This window comes from Plectropomus leopardus, chromosome 15, assembly GCF_008729295.1.
Source record: "Plectropomus leopardus isolate mb chromosome 15, YSFRI_Pleo_2.0, whole genome shotgun sequence".
Lineage (NCBI taxonomy): Eukaryota > Metazoa > Chordata > Actinopteri > Perciformes > Serranidae > Plectropomus > Plectropomus leopardus.
Genome location: NC_056477.1, coordinates 15,587,641 through 15,609,491, shown reverse-complemented (window position 1 = coordinate 15,609,491; position 21,851 = coordinate 15,587,641). Strand labels below are relative to the sequence as shown.

Below are 21,851 nucleotides of genomic sequence, written 5' to 3'. Positions count from 1 at the left end.
TTTCAATTATTAAAATTTAAAAGGCTTTTATGATGTTGTTTTGGTGTTACTGTATTCTGTTGGGAAAATAAATTTTAAATAATCCTTACCTTTAACACCTTTAACAGGCTGAGTGGAGTCGATGGTGTTAACAATATTTCATAAATTAGGCATATATGTCTTTCTGACATACACCGACATAGAGAGAGGGAAAGAGAGGCTGTCAGTCCCTCCCCCGCGTCAGCACGTCATTGAAAGGGAGAGGACAGCATCTTGGCTGACCCAGCTCTTTCTCTAGATAACTGAATTCAGCCAACCAAACAGGATCGACCTCTCTCTTTCTCTCTCAGCCCCGCAGCCACAGACAGCCAAAGGAGAGGGATGTCACAGCTGAAAGAAAACCAGTCCTCCTCCGTCTGCATTAAAAACAAGCAGCGCGCGACCATTCTTCACGCTTACGCACGGGGTATTTACTTCTTTTACGCGCCGTCAGGAGACAAATCAGACCAATTTCGGTCCTGTTGACCATTTGTTATCTGTCATCGCTCTCTTGGTGGTAATAATGCTCCCCAGTCCGCTCATAACTTCTTCCACCACGCCTTTCTCTGTGAAGGATATTCTCAAGTTAGAGTTGCAGCAACAATCTCAGCAGCACCAGCTCCAGTTCATCTCCTGCTTCGGTCTCTCCGGTGCGCTGTCACAACCGGGAGCTTTCCCAAATAAACCGCTCCGCTCTTATTCGCCGCCGTCCTGCATGCTGGCCGGGAGGGACAGTTCAAGTCCCATCAGCTCCGGCCTTTCGGAGAGCGAGGAGAGGATGTCGTATCTCAACACGCTGACGGTTCAGGAGCGGCTGGCGGAGTCTGGTCTGCCGGGAGAGATGTTTGGCAACCCGGCGGAGAATCACTCTGCAGAGCTCCGACTGGACACCGAGCAAGAGGAGCAAGACATTAGTGAGTACCATGATAAATATTTTCATCCAAAACTGCGTGAGGAGGAAGAGGATGATAATTATGATGATAATGGTGGTGGTGGTCGTAGTTGTTGCTTTTATTGGCAACTGTATAAACAATAGCACTGACAGAGGAGTCAGAATCAAAATTTCATTAAACCTAACAATTTGCCTGTCTTGCAAAAAAACATCACATCTAAGGTGACTTTATTTATTTATTTACTTTTGAGAAATAATTAAAGCCAACGTTCAACATATTATTTGATTATTCATGTAGAAACGATTACAAATTGCCTACAAGGGAAATATGCCCTCCACCTGAGTGCTGCTAATAATATAAAATAAATGATAATTTTAAAAAATCTAGGTGTTTAATTGCTTTATTTTTGTAATTGTATATACATACTATATATAGCAAGTGCCACACCTTGCACAGCTGCTCCATGCTATTCATTCACTGCCAGCTACTTGCAGGTATTTAAATGTTGTTTACATGTGTACTGATTAATGTATTTTTGACAATCCAAATCACGATCCATGAACACATTTTTTAAATTTAGCCAAATGAATGTGTATTTAATTATCACAGAAATCAACAGAAATATTGGGATAAAAAAAACTTCAACTTTAATTTTTCAAGATTTAAAACTTGGTTTGTTTAAGGTCTCGAATGAATTGAAAACTATTTTATCTAAACTTCCCTCTATTTAGCTTTCATCGAAGCATTTTGTCATTTATTTCAAAATAAAAATAAAATGTTGAAGCAATTTCTTTTTAAGTAGGCCAAATTTTACATTATTGTTATCATTATTATTATTATTATTATTATTATTAATGTTGTTGTTGTTATTGTTATTGTTTTTTTATCTAATTAGTTGTGGAAAAACTAATGCAAATCATAGGGAAAACATTTTAAAAACCCGCGTCGAAATTATTTAATATGGAAACACGGTTTTGCTTAAAAATCAAGCTTTTTAGATTAAGACAATTAATGTGGATAACGGTGTGATGAGTTTTGGAAATTATGGAGTGTTGAATAAATATTTTAAATAGTGCATAATTACCACGTCTTGTTTTAGCTTAGTTAAATGTTTCTTCTCCACGCAGAGAGCTGCGGTGCGTTGGGGGGTGACTGTGAGGATCAAGACTCTGAGAAACCCGCCACCAAGCAGCAGAGGACCAGGAGGAAACCCCGGGTCCTCTTCTCGCAGGCTCAGGTCTTTGAGCTGGAGCGGCGCTTCAAGCAGCAGCGCTACCTGTCCGCTCCAGAGAGAGAGCACCTGGCCAGCTCCCTGAAGCTCACCTCCACCCAGGTCAAGATCTGGTTCCAGAACAGGAGGTACAAATGCAAGAGGCAGCGGCAGGACAAGACTCTGGAGATGGCAGGTCATCACCATCACCACCACCACCCACCGCCGCCTCCCAGGAGGGTGGCTGTGCCGGTGCTGGTCCGGGACGGGAGACCTTGTCTGGCTGGATCCCAGAACTACAACACTTCTTACACAGTCGGAGCTCCGAACCCGTACAGCTACAACGGCTATCCAGCTTACAGCTACAACAACTCGGTGTATAGCAACACTTACTCCTGTACTTATTCTAGTCTGCCTGCTCTGCCGCCCAGCAACACCACTGCTAACGCTTTTATGAACATGAATTTGGGAAACCTCGGCGCACAGACGCAAAGCCAGGCACCCCAAGGACCCGTTGTTACACCCTGTCAGGGAGCTCTGCAGGGCATCCGGGCATGGTAGCGCAGTCTTTACGCACAGTTAGGAGAGACTTCTCTGGGATGGGGGTTTGGACTCGAGCATGTAAAGCTGATCTGCTAATGCAACCAAAGCACAATTAAAAACTCTGTAACACATTACAGAAAGTAGAGGCCAGCAGGATGTAACTCAAGGCAGGCCTGTGAGGAAACTCACACCCACTGACTGAGACAGAAACCATACAGTATGCGCCTTTTTCTCTGAGCCACGATGTTAAGAAACGTATTAAACCTGCTGTTGGATATTTGATTGTCGAAATAAATGTTGCCTTTAAGCAAACATTGTGCGTAAAACGACCTATTGTTATTCAAATTTGATGTAATGTGCAACAAAAATAAAATGATTTTATATGGATGTTTTCTTTAGACGGATAATCCACAATGAATTGAATACTGGCATAGGTCCATTCAAGTCGATCTCCAAAATTCGTTGCAAGAAAAAACCAAAGTGGATGACAATTGCTGGATAATGCAGTCTTGATAGTATTATATTTAGGGGTTGTTATTACGTTTGTTTTTGTAAAAGTGTTATTTTTTTCTTTTGGCCAACAGACTTTGTTTTTACTTTAAAACGTAAATGAACGACAGCCAATATGAATTTATGCAAACCCTCTTTTACGTTATTAGGGTTGTTTTTACGCTCAAGTTACAATAAAGAAAATTATCAGTGAAGATGAAATTAAAAGGTAAAAAAAAAAAAACCCACAATGACACAAGTGACCGTGTTTTTCTGTGCTTTGTGTGTGTTTTAATATGTTGTTTGGAAGTTTATGGGACATTTCAATCAATTAATGTTATTTATAGAACAAATAGTGTAGTTTCTCATCGTCTAAAATCGTTTCTCAAGCCAAGCAAGCTTTTTTTTCCTGTGAGAAAGCTTGTGGTAGACTTTGGTCTGAGACAAGAACCAGAAACAGAGAAAATTTAGAGGCGAGCTGATGTCCGGTCAGGATTCAGACAGAGATGGACATTAACCAGACAGCCAGCATCCTCAGGACCCACAGAGCGAATAAACTCACAGAGCTTCAGATGATAAATATTGTTGAAAAATGTCTCTTTGTTGAATTATGACTAAAAGATAATTCCGAATGTATTTTAGAAAATGTTTACCACAGATAATAATAATAATTATTATTATTATTATAATGGTTTAATGAAACAGTCATTTATAATTATTTTATTATGTCAGAATCATAAAATAATTACCCATATCTTCACTGACTCGCACTCGAGGACGGACGGACGGACACACGCACACACGCACACGCGCGCGCGCGCGCACACACACACACACACACACACACACACACACACACGCCGTTAATTGGAGATGATGGACAAACACCTTCACCTCAGGCTCCACGGACACTATTAATGGAGATGAATGGCAACGTAAACAGAGTGTTTGTCTCCTCTGATAGCCTCACTGGCCACTTCCCCTGGCTACCGCACTGCCGGTAGGACATACCTGGTGTCAGCTCTAAGTGCTGCACAGTCACTAGTGTAAATAGAGCTGGCGACAGGACGGCGATGCCTGAGGACGCGGCCTGGCCACGGCTGCTCTGACAGGCGCTGCGATCGCTATCTCGCGCTTCCAAAGATAGCAGCTCGGATCATCGCAGCGCGAGGCGTGGAGTTTCCCAAAACAAAGTCTCCAATGGCAACCACTCAAGGAGCTCACAAAGGAACCAGCGCCCAAATATAGAGAACGAAAAGTGCGAGGAGAAGTTGGATCTCCTGACTTTCAAGTGTCGTCCCAGCTGCAAACATGGCATCAGATGGAAAGGAGGAGACGTTTTTAGGACTGCAGCCAAATGATACAAATTGAACATATATTAGGACATTGGAAGGTTAGACAACGTGGATTTTTAATTAGACTTAAAGTCAAATTTAAAATGAACCTAAAGTGGCTTAATGATAGAAAGTATGCCTGTTGTCCAGATCGCAAAAACCTCTAAGACAAACGTGGTTTTGCTCTATAACATTGGCTTGACTTGGACGGAAGACAAGAGTCACATTTAAACATGATTTCCTTTGTACATAATAGAAATTCAGTTATCCTCTCATGTGATCAAAAGCACTTAATATATATTTTCAGTTACTGCTCTTGAGATTAAGTGAATGTAAAGTTTCAAATATGCCTACTCACAAAGAGACAAAAAAACAAACATATGAGTGTTGGTTTTAACTATAAGCCAGTAAATGATTCCATTGCTGCTTCATTCACTTATATCAACTGCAAAAAACCCAACATTTTTATAGCAAGAATACTATCAAATAATTATCTAAATTCCCAAATGTTTTGCCGAATTAAAACGTTGTCTGTGGTGTCAACATGTCATGGTTTGACCACATGCTAAGCGCTGGTGCGCCAGAACTTCTAAGTTTCCCACTCGGACATGTTGTGACACCCTGCTGATTTGCGCTCTGTTGCAAACTGAGAGATTTCTCTGTTTAGTCGGTGGAAGAAAACAAAACAACACGGAGGAGGCAGATCACCGCATCTGTCATCGCGTCTCCTCAATGAAGGCTAAACCTGCTGATTGTGTAACGCGTGTGAGTGTGAGAGAGAGGGGGGTGTGCGCATTTGCCATCTTTTCTTACTACGCGCCTCTCTGAGCACCATGCATCATGACCACAAGGCGGCGCTATACACCTGACTGAGACAAGGATGGAGGTCCTCTCCTCACATTACTCTGGTCATTGTCATTTAGTGTCATGTTTTGTTTTTTTATAACAAATATGGCTTAAGGATTTCATAGCTTCCAAAAGCCCAGGCTACTACATTAAAAACGTCACAACTCCAAGATTAAAAATAATCCACAGTTTTGTGCATGAAACAATTGATAACATTCACAATTATAAAGAATTACATGTTGATTCTGTTCAGATTACAAAATGTGTAGTACAAATTGTGAATGGTTTGTCAAAGCACTGGAGGCTAAAATGGAATTTGTATAATAATAGTTCCGCGTATGTGAAGGTGGGCTGCAGTGTTGTGAAATGATTTAAGATCATGTTAACATATGTGGAAGCCTGCGTCGAGCTGCGTTTATCGCACGTTTAGCAAACTTTACGCATCACATTTTCTTACTACAGTTTCCATAAAATTAATAATTTGTAAACTCACAGTTGCTGAAACAGCTCAAGTTTGCAAGAATAGCTCACAACGTCATCTCTGGGTGTTAAACTCATGTCCAAAATGAGCGATGATTAAATGATCCAACAGGGTCCAATTACTCTCCTCGTCTTTACATACTTTTAAGCGCTCTTATAATTATGGAACTATTGGCCCTTTTATTTTATTGTGTTCATAACATACGCTAGTTAAAATCACCTCCAACCAAAGTGAAATATCTCGTCTACAAAATCAGTGTCGATCGCCCTGAAGTAGAGCGCAGAGCGCCGCGTGGAGCTGGGCGGTGCGGAGGAGGAACCAGGCAGAGGAAACAGCCTATCAAAGGTTAACAGGAGCTGCTGCTGAGAATATCGTAAAAGACTTGACAGCTCCTGATTTTGGCTGTTCATTAGCAGACTGGACTTAGATCGCCACAATTAAATTAGCACAATTAAAGAGAGCGGAGAAAAGATCGAATCAGTGAGGACTTTCGAGCGGCTGATCTCTTGATGCCTCCAAATAAATCGCATACGCGCGCGAGGAAATATCCGTGCTTTTATTTTAATCATGACATTAAGTTTTTCGTCCTTTTCCATCAAAGACATCCTCACCGGACGTGATTCCCGGAGGAAGCCTGACACCGGGAGTACAGAGGAGCCTTGCGCCCCAAAGCGCAACATCTGCACTGGACATGATACGAGAGTCCCAGAACTGTCTCATCCATACGCGGATGAGAACCGCATCCAGCCGGAGAGACTTCCTGCTGATCTCAGTGTGACTGTTGGAAATCTCCGATCTGATACTGAGAAGGAGGAGGCAACAAGGAAGCAGACTGAGCTCGGAGAAGGTGAGCAGATATGATATTCTGAAATAGGGCATAGTGTAAAGGCGCTGGAGGTTTTACGCAGTGACAAATATAACAGTGAATTCCAAATACTGATGTTCCATGCATTTAGACAATAACTGGCATCTTAAAATAAGACAGATGAAGTCACGAAACTGAGGGGAAAAAAGAAACAAGATGAATTTATCTCACTTGAATGGTATGAATGTCTCATCTTTTTGAGATAAAATATTTGATTGTCAAATTATGTGATGAAATTTATCAGCAGAATTTACAATGATTACATTATTTAAATTTTCCCACTAAAATACACATTTCTTGGAGCCAAGTTACCATTTACTGTATGGCAGGAAAAGGTCATTTAATAGATAAATAACCATGAATTATTTTGCCTCGTCAGACGTAAATATCTGAGAAAGGAAGGCATTGCTGGGGACAATGAAACCAAAATGCTGTGTTGTAGAATCTGTGGGATTTAATAATAATATAATCGCCATCTAAAAGCTTTATTTATTCCATTATTCTCTGACTTTCCGACTTACATGGGATAGGAGAGAGGAGAGTCTCATATTGGCCAACACCTGCACCTTGTTGTAGTGAACTCTCAGCCAGCAGCTCCCTATGCTTTTCACCACAATGACAGGGAAAACACACTAATTGTCGACACATGATTTCTTTCCTAGTCGCTGCAGACCGGCAGCCACACAGTGAGGAGCAGGATAAACGACAGAAAGAAGAGGCGAAGGCAGAGGAGCAGGAATGTCACCACAGCGGGGAGACGCTCAGCTGCCCGTCCGATGTGCAGCGGTGCAGGCCCGGTGCGAAGAAGCGCTCCCGGGCGGCCTTCTCTCACGCGCAGGTCTATGAGCTCGAGCGCCGGTTCAGCACGCAGCGGTATCTCTCAGGGCCCGAACGGGCCGATTTGGCAGAGACGCTGAAACTCACAGAGACCCAGGTGAAAATCTGGTTCCAGAACCGGAGATATAAAACCAAGCGGCGGCAGATTGCGGCCGAGTTGGCGACGTGCAGCTCGCCAAAGAAAGTCGCGGTAAAAGTGCTGGTGAGGGACAATCAGAAGCAGTACCATCAGGCGGATGGAGTACACATCCCAATGACTGTGCCACTTTATCACCAGACCTACCAGTACCACCCCTGCCTGCACTACTACTGCCAGCCCTGGAGCATCAACAGCATGTCCTGTGGAGGGATGCTCTGAAGCCCTCCGCTCATTCAGAGAACACATGGACATTGTTTGTCCCAACTCAAGCTGTTGGCAGCCTCATGCATTGGATGGATGTGCAGGTTTTGACAGTTGTTGTTTGTCTTACAACAAGCCAGTTTAGCATTTTGGCCTCTGATTTGGGGTTCAGAAAATGTAGTATCTCTCACCACTAAATTTAGAGATATTCTGCAAATTGATATAATCAAGGAAGTTGAAATAATAACAATTAAAAAGCACTGGCTGTAATCCTGCAGTGAAGATTAGTGGGCATACAGGAGGCATTACAAAGTTCTTAAATGACTGTCAATTGATAACATTATTTAAATTAATGTTTTAAATAGACTCAGATTTAAGTGTGGTTATTACTTTGTAATGATTTGTAAGAAAAAAATAATTTAAAGACTAAATGTTGTTGACTTATTCAAAGTTCTGTTCCTGATCTCCCAGGAAGTTTTTTTTTCAGAATCTTATATTCTATCCATTTCATTACATTTGAAGACAAAATTACTAAGGGACTGTATTCAGTTTTGGAAAGGGTTAGAAAAAGGTGTACATTATGTTTTTGTTTGTTTATTTTTTTTTATTATTATTTTTTTTTTTTTGCTGAGGGAAGGATGGTCTGATATGAGGAAGCATACAAAATGTTTATTTTTAAATCAGATTTTTTTTATTTCAGCATTCCCTTGTGGGATTGATTTTGATGAAAAAGTCACAATGTTATGTTCACATTTTGCACAGTGGGTCATAAATGTGTGTTCTGCTATATGCAGGAGACAACAATCTAGTCTGTGTTTCAGGGATTTATTTTTCCCCATCACAATCTTTGCAAAAAAAACCTCATTTCATCCTTCTCTTTCTTTTGCATAACAAAAAGTAAGTTTTCACTTTTCTGCATTTAATTTGCTAATCTGTGAAAGGTATTATTTTTATAGATATATTAATGTTTGATGTCTGCTTTGGATTATTAAAAAATAATTTACAGAGCTACATTTTATGATAACGGAGAAGGTTATTGGAGTTTGTTTTTTTTTTAAGTCAAGAGCAGGTTCCAAATCAAGTTTTAAAATTGCTAGAGAGGGTGTTGTAATTAGAAAAATTTAAGACTGAATATCCCTTACCACCCCGGTAATTTTCATACAGTCCCTGAATATCTCAATACTGAGAAAAATATCAAGAAATGATAGTTCAAAAGTGGCATTTAGTGGGTAATCTATGATATCCTACAGTTAGGTCCCCTTACATGTATGATTTGAAATTGGTCAGTTCATACAAATACTTAATATAACTGCAGATGGTCTGTGATGATGTATAATTAATGTTAAATTATTTACAGATTATTTATAAACTATAACAGTGTAAACCGCATCAGTTACTTGCTCTATAGTCCACAGTAATGATTCCCGACTGGACCATAGGTTGATGTGTTTTTACCTCCTCAGTGACTGCCGGTAACAGTCCATAATAAGCGACCAGACAGAGCAGAAAGGAATCCAGAATTTATACAAACCCAACGGGAGAAAGTAGCTTATCTCAATGTACGAGAAGCTGAGACTCTGACATTTTTAGTAGGTATTTATTTTATTTATGGGACATCTTTATTGATCCTGAAACTCAACATAACACCTGCAAGAACATGTTCTTTATATAGCAACCCTTTGGAGAGCGTGTCTGTGTGTCAGCATGAACTTATAACTTACTGTACTGTTCCATGCAAAGACATACAGCTTATTTCGTTGACTGATTTGAGAACTACACAAAACTGCCGTATTTTTACCAATTCAACCGGATCAATTTTTAGAGGGTTAATTTATTTAATGTTCTGTTTTAAAAAGGTGTGTTTTACATGTGTGCAAAGGGTCCTGCGTAGGCCTACATCTCAAATGTGTGCTGCATGAGTCAGAGAGGGTCAATAGACCGTGAAGATGTTGCACCATCGAGCCGGGCTGCACAAGACAGCATACATTAATCACTCTTTACTGAAATAACTACACACTCATCCCAAGATGAAAAGATTAAAAACTCATTCCAAAGATATTCACAACATCTTCACTCAATAGGAAAATAACAACATAATTCCTCAATGAGCTGACTAGTGCTTTGGCTAAGTCCTTAACCACTGCTGGTACTTACTGCCAAAATTGTGCAGCATAAGTAGAGCCTGCAGACCGCTGGGGAGGGCACCCAAAACACACAGCATGCCCTGTCTGGCATATTTGTATTCAATGATATGACAGTAGCACGTCTATATAAACCAAACAAATACTATTGTAACAACATTGCAACACTAAAGACATTGAAGATCTGTGTTGTAAAATAGCTACTTCAGCTCCCCTTTTTAATGACAAGCTGCTTTTGCAGAGAGGATCACTTTGTGCCATCTGCTGGCACCAGCCCAAACCTCATTTATCTCTTATATCAAAACACCACTTCAAGCTTTGCTAAGTGGTTGACACAACAGGTTTCTGTGAGGGAGGAATAATACACACAATCCTCCTTTTGAGTGCCCAACTGGAAATCACCAGGGCACCATTAAGTCTAATTATTTTCATTTACACAGGGTGTTGCTATTCAGGACTGTGACGACTAAGACTATGCAGCAGGGAAGGTACTGTATTGGACTGTGGCTCTGAGGTATGCCTCTTTCTATGTGCTCTGATTAGTCTCATTGTGCTGGTGAACAGTTGCTTTAGTCATTGCTGCCTACCGTGACTAGATAGGATTTTTTTTCCTTTTCCTGAACCCAGTGATGTCACTCATGTAAATTTCCATTTAGAACAAGTAAGGCCCGCCCAGCCTGCCAGAGGAAAACGTTGGCTTTGTACATTTATGAAAACTAAGGACATGTTACATTTGTAAGTTACATATGCATCATATCAGCATTTCTAAAGTGACACAATTTTGATTGCATGTAAATAAACTGACTTTATCATTGGGAGTTGGATGGCATGGCAATGCGAGAAGGCTGTCAAGCGAATTTGCTGCCAAATCTAGCAAGAAATCGGCAGCATCTTCAGTGGCAAACGGGCCATCAAAACTGGGTGTTTTTAGCAAGACATTGGTAACATCTCTGGGTGATTCTTAACTAGACATCAGCCGCATTTCCAGTGACAAATGTGCCACAGAGGCTGGGTATTGTTTTAGCCATACATCAACAGCATGTCTGGGTTTTTTCTTTTTTTGTGAGACATGTCAGCATTTCCAGCAGCAAACATGGCACCAAAACTGGTGGTTTTCTTAGACAAACATTGGCAGCTTTTACAACAGCGGAGAGACATCTCAGTATTTCCAGGGATTATTGTGCCACCAAAACACTGTCTTTTAACAAGACATCGGCAAGATTGCCAAACACCAAAACCGGGTATTTAAAAGGCAGACATTAATCTTTTCCTAAACATAAAGTGTTTTTTGTGCCTAAATATAATGACATGTTAAAAACAGCATTGCTGAAATAAAGTTTCAACATCCGCTACATAATAAGGTACAAATGTTGCATGTGGTTTACAGAAAGGTTCATTGCCAACATTTATTCTGGGTTAAGTAAGGCACTGATTAAAGTGAAAATAGTGACAAAACCCGGGGCTAATTTTGATGACTATATGGACCTCAATCAGTCTTCACTCTGAGGATAACTCTGGTTTATTTCAAATCAGGTCTTATTTTTGCATGTTTCTGGACTTGTTTTTCTTTTTTAATCAGTTATCAACTCAACAAGGCTACTCACCTACTTAATTGCTCAATTCTAAGAGCATGGCAACATTCTCTTGTTTTCTCTTCCAAATACAGGTTGGGATTTGTTTAAAACCTATGTGATTGTCTGAATACTTGCGCCTCTTGCTCTGTCAGACATCTTCACTACATTCCAACATCTCAGAAGTTGTGTGTTGTTCCAGTCAGTAGTCCACTGAGCCTTCAAGCATAACTGCACGCATAAATACGTAATGCTCAAGTATGTAAACGCTTTGAGTCGTGCTTTATTAGTGTGCTTTCCAATGAATAGGCTCATAAAACATAGAGAGAGAATGAAAGAAGCCAGACAGACGAAACATGTTCCTCAGCCTCTTTGAACAATCAGCAGCAGCAGCTTCCACAGCTTAACAAAACATTAAAGGGTAGATTATATGTATTAATGCCAGTGGAAACAGGTAATTTCCTGTTGTCTTTTTGTTGTAGATTTCTCAGCTGGGAGGAATGCGTTGAGGGTGGGGCCGAGTTAAAGTGAGCAACACAGGAATGACAGTTCTCACCTAATCCACGCTTGTCTGACTTTTAAGAAACAGATCTATTGATAGAGAATTCTCACAGGGCTCCTGAGCGGCAATTACTCATGCATTTCCGATGCACCTATTGTAAGAGGAATTAGTTTCACAAGGGCCTTGTTGATTTAAACAATATCATCTTCAAATAACTGCTGCTGGCACCTTGAGGGGGACGAGTAATATGAACGGATTTAGAGCTCACGCAAAAGCAGCACAAGGGAAGGCTTCCATGTTATGATTCATACCCTGCCAGTTGATGATTTCACTGACAGAAACGATTATAACGACTGCTAAATATTTTGCTTTGGGAAAAATATGGAGCAGCAATCTGTGTATGCGGCTCCTAATGTATTGGCCCTCAGCAGACACAGGGGCAGGACTCAGGAAGTTGAGAGGTCATGGTTAATACCTCTGTTTAAAGACAGATCTACTTCCCTTTGACCTGGTGTCTCTCTCTCTCCCTCTCTCTCTCTCACACACACACACACACACACACACACACACACACACACACACACACACACACACACACACACACACACACACACACACACACACACAGCAAACAATCCCACCCAGAGGACTCCTCAGGCTTGTTCCAGAAACTATTAGCAGATAGCATCAGTGCATGTAGGAATGTAAACATTTACAGTAAAACTACAAGACATCAACTCCCCCTGGGGAAGACACATCCATCATACCAACCGCATCAGCACCCACTAAAAGGAATTAGATATCACACCTTTGTGCACAATTTGAACCGAATCTGTATGATTAGCCCGCATTGTTCTGATGGGTAACATCGCTCTTGTGTGATCATGCTGCAGTGTACCAGTTGCCAGAATTAAATCTGTTTTTTGTCTTTTTTGCCTTTATTTGACATGACATTCCCTCTCTCCCCCGTTCATGCTTACATGAAAGGGGGAGAGAGGGGATGACATGCAGCAAAGGGCCACGAGCTGGAAGCAAACCCATGGCTGCTGCAGAAAGGACAATTTTTTGTACCAGTTTGTTTGATTTTAGGGGATATATTGGCAGATATTGCATTCGTTAATAATCACTTAAAAATAAGAATTTTCATGCTTTTGTTATCTTAGAATGAGCCGTTTTTATCTAGACCCTCATCCACAGAGTCTGCCATGGCGGATCACGATGTTTCTACAGTAGCCCAGAATGGACAAACCAAACACGGCTCTAGACATTTACTTTTTTTGCATCAGCCACCATGGTTTGCAGACCCTCTGCAAAAATCTGAACAGCATCGGAAGAACACTTGAAAAAAACAACATTATTTGGTGTTTTACTGCTTTAAATCGCCTGGTTTATTTTCTGAAAGGAGGAGGCCTCTGCAGATAATGCTGCTCCTGGCAAAAACCTACCAAACATTTGGATCTTAAGGTTTTAGAGAAAAAAGGTAGGCACATATTAGCAAAAGCCAAACAGCAATGGAGAAACTCTGACTTGTAACATGAAACCGCTTTGTTCAGTGCTTTTATTAATTTTAATCACAAGGTCCATTTGTTGTGGAGAGAAGGAGACTTCTGCAGATAATTCGGCTCCGAGTAAGAACCGCCTGTACAATGAACGCTCAAGGAATCCTAACTGGAAGTTAACGTTAGGCACATGGGAGAACTTTCAGCTGGTTTCAATTTGCAATCCTCAACACTAGATCCCACTAAATCCTACTCACTGCTCCTTTAAGGTATGTCATAAGGTAGGTAATTTATTTCAGTCTGAGCAGAGTGGAGCACCCAACAGTAACTGCGGCCCAGTGGCCAGAGCAATGTGCCTGTAAAGAAGTGATCTCAGCTCTGTGTTTGTCAGAGCAGGAGCAGAGGTTATAGGGAGGATTAGAAAGAATAGAAATATGAGCCCACCCAGAACTTAAAAAAAAAAAAAAGGCTCGCTTGAAGGAGATAGTACAGGTCCACTCCACACGGTGTCTGTTTATCTCTGCATGTCGTGTGTCCACGAGAGTTTGGCAGATTAACAAAAAGCACAAAGGTAAAGCTAATGTGGAAAGTATGACAAAAAACTAGGGACCATCTTGCAATGGGATCACTCCAGCCACGATTTAGTGATCCACATCTTAAAACTAATTTGGGCCGGGGGGGAGGTAAAGTGAGAATGGCCCCTTCCCCACCCCCAACTTCTGGCCCTGTTGCTCGGACCACACCAAACTTCAACCTCTGCCCTCATTTTGATCTCAACTACACACCTGTAAGGTTTCGTGACTTAGTCTTGCACAGTTGCGACGCTACTGTGTTGACAAAATCTTACCACAGACAAACAGACATATACCTGGCAAAGTACTCAAAATGGCTTCTGCCATAGTTCCTGCTATAATAGGTCCCTTCAGGACACATTTCACTGTGATCACACACACAAACATAAACTAACAAGATGAAAACAGTACCAGGTGGCTAAACACACAATATAATCAAAAATCCCAATGTTCTCTGTATTTCTTGATCATGCAGTTTATATTTTTGCAGATTTTTTCCAGAACTTTTGCTAAAACATAAATTATAAAAAATATCAGTAAATACATGTAACAAAACCAGAAACACAAAAGGTTGTCTGTAACAGTACATCTATCCCTGTTTGAGCGTGAGTATGTGTTGAGCTCCTCTGTCCATAGATGGACAGGAAGTCTTCCAAGCTGCAACATTTCCTTCCTCTGACTCCTCTCCACTCTCATGTCTCCCACACACATGCTCAGACGGACACACACTCCTCCAGAGCCGGCTGGAGGAATCCAAATGTTTTAATTAGCGGTGATAAGCAGAGACAAGGAGAGCATTGAGCAGCTCTGACACACAGAGAGACGACTCCTATCAGTGGGCTGATAAAGGAACTACTCAGGCCCACTTACGGCCTCTCAAGCTTCCCTCCTCCCTCTCCTCTCCCTGGTCTCTCTCTCCACACCTCCAACAAGGAGGACTCTCATCCTCGCTGAGAGAGTATCCAAAGTTTCTTTTGTGAGGCCAGCTTGTTGTCTTATCATCACAACCCCAATTAAAGCTACCTTTCACTCGGAAGTTTAAAACCTTTCTGTCTTTTTGTCTTTTATCTGTATAATAATTTTAATCATCTGTGCCATGTTCGTAGTCTATCAAGCCCCATCTTTAGACCAAACCAACAGCCGAACAGCAAGAGGAATGTACTTCAAAAGGCTATAGAGTTAGGACGGAGGCTCAGAGCAAAAAATGTGTCCTAACCTTGAACCAACGTTCCGTCGGAGGTCTGAAAACACACAAACAAGCCCGAAGTCCACCGGATACACATTAAGGGATAATATGTAAATTGGACCGATGCTCCCTTAAGTGGTATGCAGCAAAAATATCTTTGGTTGTGTGTTGACAACAAATTTACAGTCTCCACCTGGACTGTCAGAGACTCTGCAGAGCAAAAATGAAATGAATTCTAATGAAAGTAAAGGCCGATATTCCAGTCCTCTGTGATATGCAAATCTGCAATAGCAACAACTGAATATGTCTGAATCTGTATATATACATTTCCAAAACTATTAGAATGGTGTCAAACTATGGTTTTGTACAGCTGACGCCTCCCCATCAGCTGTGTATTTATAATAGACTTCTATAATGTTGTCAGCATAATTACTTTTTCTTGTGAAGTCCAAACATTTTCCTTTAATATTTCTGGCGGAGTTTATTCCAGTCAATTTACATTTGGATAAGAGCATAGTTAGTTGCATGATGTGTGTGTATTTACATATCCAGAGCCACACCTTTGTATGAGAATAAAGTGTTGTTACATTTGTGCTGTCCTCAAGCTTTCTCTACGAAGCAACTACATGTGAGGCTTCCCTGGAGGGTTACTGACACATGTGAATGTTTACTGTGATATGGAGTCATAATTTTAGAAGCAATAATCACCAGAGGCCCCACAATACTATATAATCACGATACATAAATCAGGATACAACAATACTGGGATCTTAAACATTCTGAAATACGCTGAGTATTGCGATAACACATATTGTGATTTATTACCTTTTTTCAAATTCAAATCATGTCCCCAAAGGAAAACTTCATGTGTTAAAGTTTTCAAGCTGTTCCTCTCACTTCAGTCATTTTTATTGTAGTAAAATGTAACTATTGGACTAAAAGAGCAATTAGTTGTGTCATTCTTGTATGTTACCAAAAGTTTATTTGGGTTTGCAATGTTAATATTATCTACAATTCTTTGAAAAACTGATAGCTGGGATCTGTGTATTGATACAATATTGCCACAAAAAATATTGCAACTCTACAGATTTTTCCCCCACCACTATTTTATTTCTATTACTGGCTATGTTTGTTATACTACTGAACTTTATCACCATCTACTGAATTTTAGATGTCTAGCATATATTCCACCATAAGGCCAAATGCCTTTTTCACCCATGTACACCCTTCCACCAAGTGTCACTGGGCCATAAAATTTTGCATTATCCTGCTGCCAAACAGATGCACAATATGTACCGAAAACATAAAAAAAAATAAATAAATTATCAACATCACACATGTCCTCACTATCACTGCTAATAATACCTGTCACTCAAGTTATTTCAGACAAATGTGTAATGAAAACTTTTGAATTCGTGTGAATGCTTTCAAATAAATGAATGGCTCACAGTTTTAACCCGACCAGTTTGTGCTGACTGGAGCTCGGAGGCATAGCAGTTAAGCCTCCTTGACAGGAAGGGAAGACAGCTTTCTTTTCAAGATCAAGTTCAAAGGGCAGAGGGCCTGTTTCTTCCTCAGTGTCCCTGACTGCACCTGTGTTGCCTCGGCACACGAACACACGCACGGAAGGAATCTGGTCCGCAGCGCTTCCACACCACTGACAGACAACTCTGTTCTCAGGCCGTGTGTGTAAACTGCAGGTGTGTCTTAGCATTTGCACTCATGCTGGGTGTGCACTGAAGGTGTGTGTGTGTGTGTGTATGTGTGTGCCTCTTAAGTTGCGGTTGCAGCTCTCTGAAGTGTTTGTAAGAAGATTTTATGACCTCGCTTACCTTTTAAAGGAATTTGTCACAACATTTGAGACAGCGGAGAGGCCAGAGGAGAGAAAGTGCTGGACACCTGCAGTCACCCGTAACAATGCTACAGTTCATCAGACCCTGCCAAAGCTTCACTCCCAAGGGCCCAAGGGATGATAAGGGTGTGTTTGTGTGTGTGCGTGCATGTATATGCGTATGTGCCTTTCTGCTTTGATCATGAAGGCAGTGTGGCAGAGGATTGGGGATCCCTCCTTAGGCAACAATGGCAGTTGAAATATTCCCTTTCACGCACACACACAGTCCAAATTTTGCACAAAGCCTCCTCTTTTTTTAGCTTCCTTTTTTCATGATCATACTTTGGCTCATATGGAAAATATCAGCTTCCCTACCGGAGCAGTTTTATCTCCCCCGTCTCTCCCTTTCTCCATATTCTGGCCCATTAGCAATGGCATTGCACGATAAACACTAGGATTTGTCAAGGAGCTTTCTATTCAATGCAAGTCTTGCATGTCATTGTTTTATTGCACAAGAAGTGAGATGGATCCAGTTTCTAAGTCACACTCATGCCACAGCCACACACAACATCACCATGTTTTCCTCATCCTCTGTAGGCTTCACATCACTTATAAATGCTCATAATCAAAACAGCTGTTTCTCTTCTGTTGCAGCTTTCTCCCACTGGGGAATAGCTGTGTGCACAAGTATTACGTATTTGTGTGCACGTGTGTTAACATTCATTTTGTATCCTTGGTGGTGGTGGGAAGAATTTCTCCTCCCCAACTTGTTCACTTAAGTGATGACAGGAGCCATATCTCCCCCGCATCCTGATTCTCCACAGCACGGCACGGTGCGAGACATTCAAGCCACAACTGGCACAGCAGTTTGATAATCGGTCTGTTATTTTGGTAAGATTGCCCCTCATCCCGGATCCACATTTTGCTATGCTTCATTATTCAGTGTGATGCTGCCATCTTTGGACTCATGTCAGCGTGAATACACAAATCATAATATCTGAACAGGAACCATGTCTTATACTCATACAAAGTTGGCATGAGTAAACGGTGAGGGCAAGAATAGATTACTGACTTGGCAAGACAAGCAACAGGACCAGATTTCACCCCATCAAAGTAAATTCAGTGCGTAACTCTGCACTCGGCTAATTGGAGATTTAACTAACAAAGCTACAGTTAACTTGCTAACATATGGCCTGCTTAGAGAGAAAGAATGAGATACGGAAAAGCAGTTGACTTTTATGACGTGACACTTCAATTTTTCATCAAATTTCACAAAAATAGCACAATATACCTCAAATTACAAATATGCTAGTAATGTCAGACAGCACAACTAAATATCCTTGGTTTGGTTATTATAATCTGACTCATCTGGCTCAATCTAAACTGCAAGAATTCTTATTACCATGGGACACTTACTTTTCCGTGTATGCATACACATATAAAGCTAAGTAACATTTTCATAGAAGGCATGCCAATAACAAAATTTACAAAGGATTTGCTGGTAAGTTTAATATCACTTGAAAAACTGCAACCCACATAGTAATAACTAGTTTAAAACAAGCTGGCTGTTCGGGATGCATGATAATATTGCCATGTCATTGATATGGGCTGATATTGGTCTTAAAAAGAAATCGGCTAACATGGTAATTTCATGCCAATATCCCAAACCGATATGTTTTTTTAATAACATATGAACATGTACAAAACATCAACCCTGAGCTGACTTATTTTCCTTTGTTTGCACAATAAATGAATACACTGAAAAGAATTGCATGTTATGTCTCTGTCTTCTGATGAGCTATTGCTGATAAGCTACAGAAGAGATTTGGTGATCACTAAAATTAGGTGGGGAAAAAAGTGTGTATATTGATATCGGTTATCAGCCAAATGAGTTGTTATACTGTCATAAGAAATATCGGCAAAAAATCTAATACCAAAGATCCATGCTGGTAGATAATAAGAACTTACACAAACATATAGATTTAAAATTAGCTGCAGCAACTGAATCTGGATCCATAGGCCCAAAAAGTCCCAAGTAAACTGTTCAAATATTAGTTTGCGTTAAAATGTTTTCCCTCATTTATTTGGTAATATGCACTGCTTAAAATGCCAAGGGATGGTTCCTCATTTTCACCTTTATCTTGAGTCAATGTCCCTCGTGGAAGTCTCAAAACTCTGTATAAGGACAATGCAGCATGAACAGATGCCACACAAAAGCATTTATAGCCTAAGCTAATTTGCAGGAGTGGGAACTTTAAATATTTTAATTGATATTATGTGTACACAATGTTCACACTCCTGAATACATTCGTGTTTAGTTGAATTATAACAAAACTAAGAGGATATCAGGGGCCCACAGACTATTTGTACCCAGAGGGCCCCCTCACGAGTTTATCCAGCCCTGAGAGAGGGGGAAAAGCCCCCATTTCTCAGAAATATAATTCATATCAGATTGCATAAATCAAATTAGCACTTCGCTTGTGATCAGTAATGGAGTAGAAACATGATAAAAAGAGATAACATCTCACTTTATGGTTTTATTGTCTGCTGATTGTTGCACAAGATCTAGAATGAAAGTAAGGAACAGCATCTAAAAACAATTACACCAACTACAAATCTGTATCATGCTCTTTTATTTGCTAAATGTATGCATCCAAAAGCTTGTTTGCTCTACCCTCACCGAGCCTTTCTGCTTTAGTCTCTCCTCTTCTCTTGGCTTCTCTCCTCCCCTCTAAAAACCTACAGTATCTGCCCAGAGTGGGAGAGACTTCAGCAGCCAAAGGGATTACAACAACAGCTCCTTTATCCAGCAGCACCCCCAAGGAGCGTGAGATCACAACCTGTATGTGTCTGTGTGTATCCCAGTGAGTTAGCTGAAGAGCCTGCAATCACACCTCATCCATTAGCTGCTGGCAAGAGTGGAATAAAGTGGACATTATGGCACAATCCTGTATCACTCTGTAATTCATGCTGAGTGGTCCGGTCATGATTTGGCTAATATATGGAGAGAGATCTGACAAGAGACGCAACAAAAGAGCCATAAATATGTAGAGCGCAAGAGAAGGCGAGCGACTGAGGAAGAGTTGTTTTAGAGGACTCGATTCCTTTAGGCGTTCACATTCCTAAGTAGCCTTGGAGTGTGTGTTTGTGACCATGTGTGTGTGTGTGTGTGTGTGAAATACACTCTTCCACAGGTGCTTGCTGTAAGGGGCTTTGACCGGAGGCTTGAGTTTCCAAAACATGGGCTTACAGCAATACACAAGGGAGAGTATGCATGTGTTTCTGCCAGCCCTTCATCAACTTGTAAGAGTATTTTCCAACAGAAAAGATGTAGTGTGTGTATGTATGTGTGTATGTATGTGTGTATGTGTGTGTGTGTGTGTGTGTGTGTGTGTGTGTGTGTGCATGTTGTCCAAATAAAGCCAGACAAGATGGCCTTGAGATAGCAGTAATATTCAGTTGAACAAGAGAAAGTGTTGCAGGTTTGCTTAGTGGGCAGCTGCCTCTGATCTTCAGACTTACACATACACACATGGAAACTAGACAAACACACCCACTGGGTAAACACTTCAGAGTAATTATGACTGACAGTGAAAGTGTAAAGTGTGCAGCTCCGAGAGCCTTAACTCCATCTTCCCTTTCATATCTGTGTATCTAATTAAAATGATCTATTGTTGTATTTAAGGGTTTTCATGACTCATCAGTCTAATGGCAGGCAATAATTTCAGACCTCTATTAGGAGGCATGAGGTTTGAAGTGGTTTAAAGTAATCATCAAACAAGTATTTACTGTACATAAAGCAGCTCTTCATAGGCAAATCTCATAAATAACCTTACAGACAGGTGAGAAAAAAGGAAAATGGGGTAGTGGCAAAAATAAGTAGCAGAGATGTAACTAGTCAAGTTACTCATGAAACAAAGTAAAATTGCTTGGTAAAATGCATCCGATAAAGCCAAGTTACCAAAACTTACTTTACAAAAGAAAACTTTTGCAGGACAAAATGGGAGGAACCACACCGCAAAAAAGATCTTGAGCAGCTGAAGGACAGAATAGTAAAATCAAAGTAATACAGACAATGTATCTGAGACAGGATCGCCCTGTTTAAAGACCCAGACACCAAACCGACATCAAAGCAATGAAAGCTGCTGCAACTGACAGTCAACCAGCATGTTCTGCGCCTCTGTGAGAGGAAATAACTCTCCATACCAGCAGACGATGCTCGTTTGCAATCATTTAAAAAAGGAAACCAGAAGACCATCACTCTAGTTTGCCACCCTCTTGACTTTAGCTCTTTGTATATTTTCCTCACTTCATTTTCTCTTCTTGTGCACTGAGTTACCTGCCAGTCAGAGCGATTTCATTCATTACGGACTCTGCTGTCTCCAACACCAATTCCACATGATGAATCGGCTTAACAAAGCCACAAAGGCTGACGAGGGCCAACAGTGCAAGGCACACTGTAGCGAGTATACCAGGGCCTTAACTGGATCATTTAAGACATAAAAAACTACATCAAATCAGTATTGTCTTCAGACCTTCTATCTTTTTTAAAAACAGTGTATCCATTTATTATCATCGTCTTTTTTCTCTGTGTTCTTTATGAATGTTAGATTAAGCATGTTACTATATTGGTGTTTAATCATATATCTATGCACACTACGAGCCTTGTGAATAAAAGCAGTTAATACAGGAG

General features: G+C 40.8%; 2 protein-coding genes across 2 annotated transcripts; both read left to right on the top strand.

Annotated features, from left to right (window-relative positions):
* The first annotated feature begins 253 nt into the window (after nt 1-253).
* Nucleotides 254-3,062, top strand: nkx2.3 (NK2 homeobox 3). Its single transcript, XM_042502286.1, has 2 exons — nt 254-932; nt 2,039-3,062. Exons 1-2 carry the CDS (start codon nt 542-544, stop codon nt 2,680-2,682), a joined length of 1,035 nt encoding a protein of 344 aa, XP_042358220.1. The 5' UTR covers nt 254-541; the 3' UTR covers nt 2,683-3,062.
* A 3,162-nt stretch (nt 3,063-6,224) lies between these two features.
* nkx3.3 (NK3 homeobox 3) lies at nt 6,225-8,949 on the top strand. Its single transcript, XM_042502725.1, has 2 exons — nt 6,225-6,661; nt 7,342-8,949. The coding sequence occupies exons 1-2, from the start codon at nt 6,382-6,384 to the stop codon at nt 7,872-7,874; spliced, it is 813 nt and encodes a 270-aa protein (XP_042358659.1). The 5' UTR covers nt 6,225-6,381; the 3' UTR covers nt 7,875-8,949.
* Nucleotides 8,950-21,851: the final 12,902 nt, after the last annotated feature.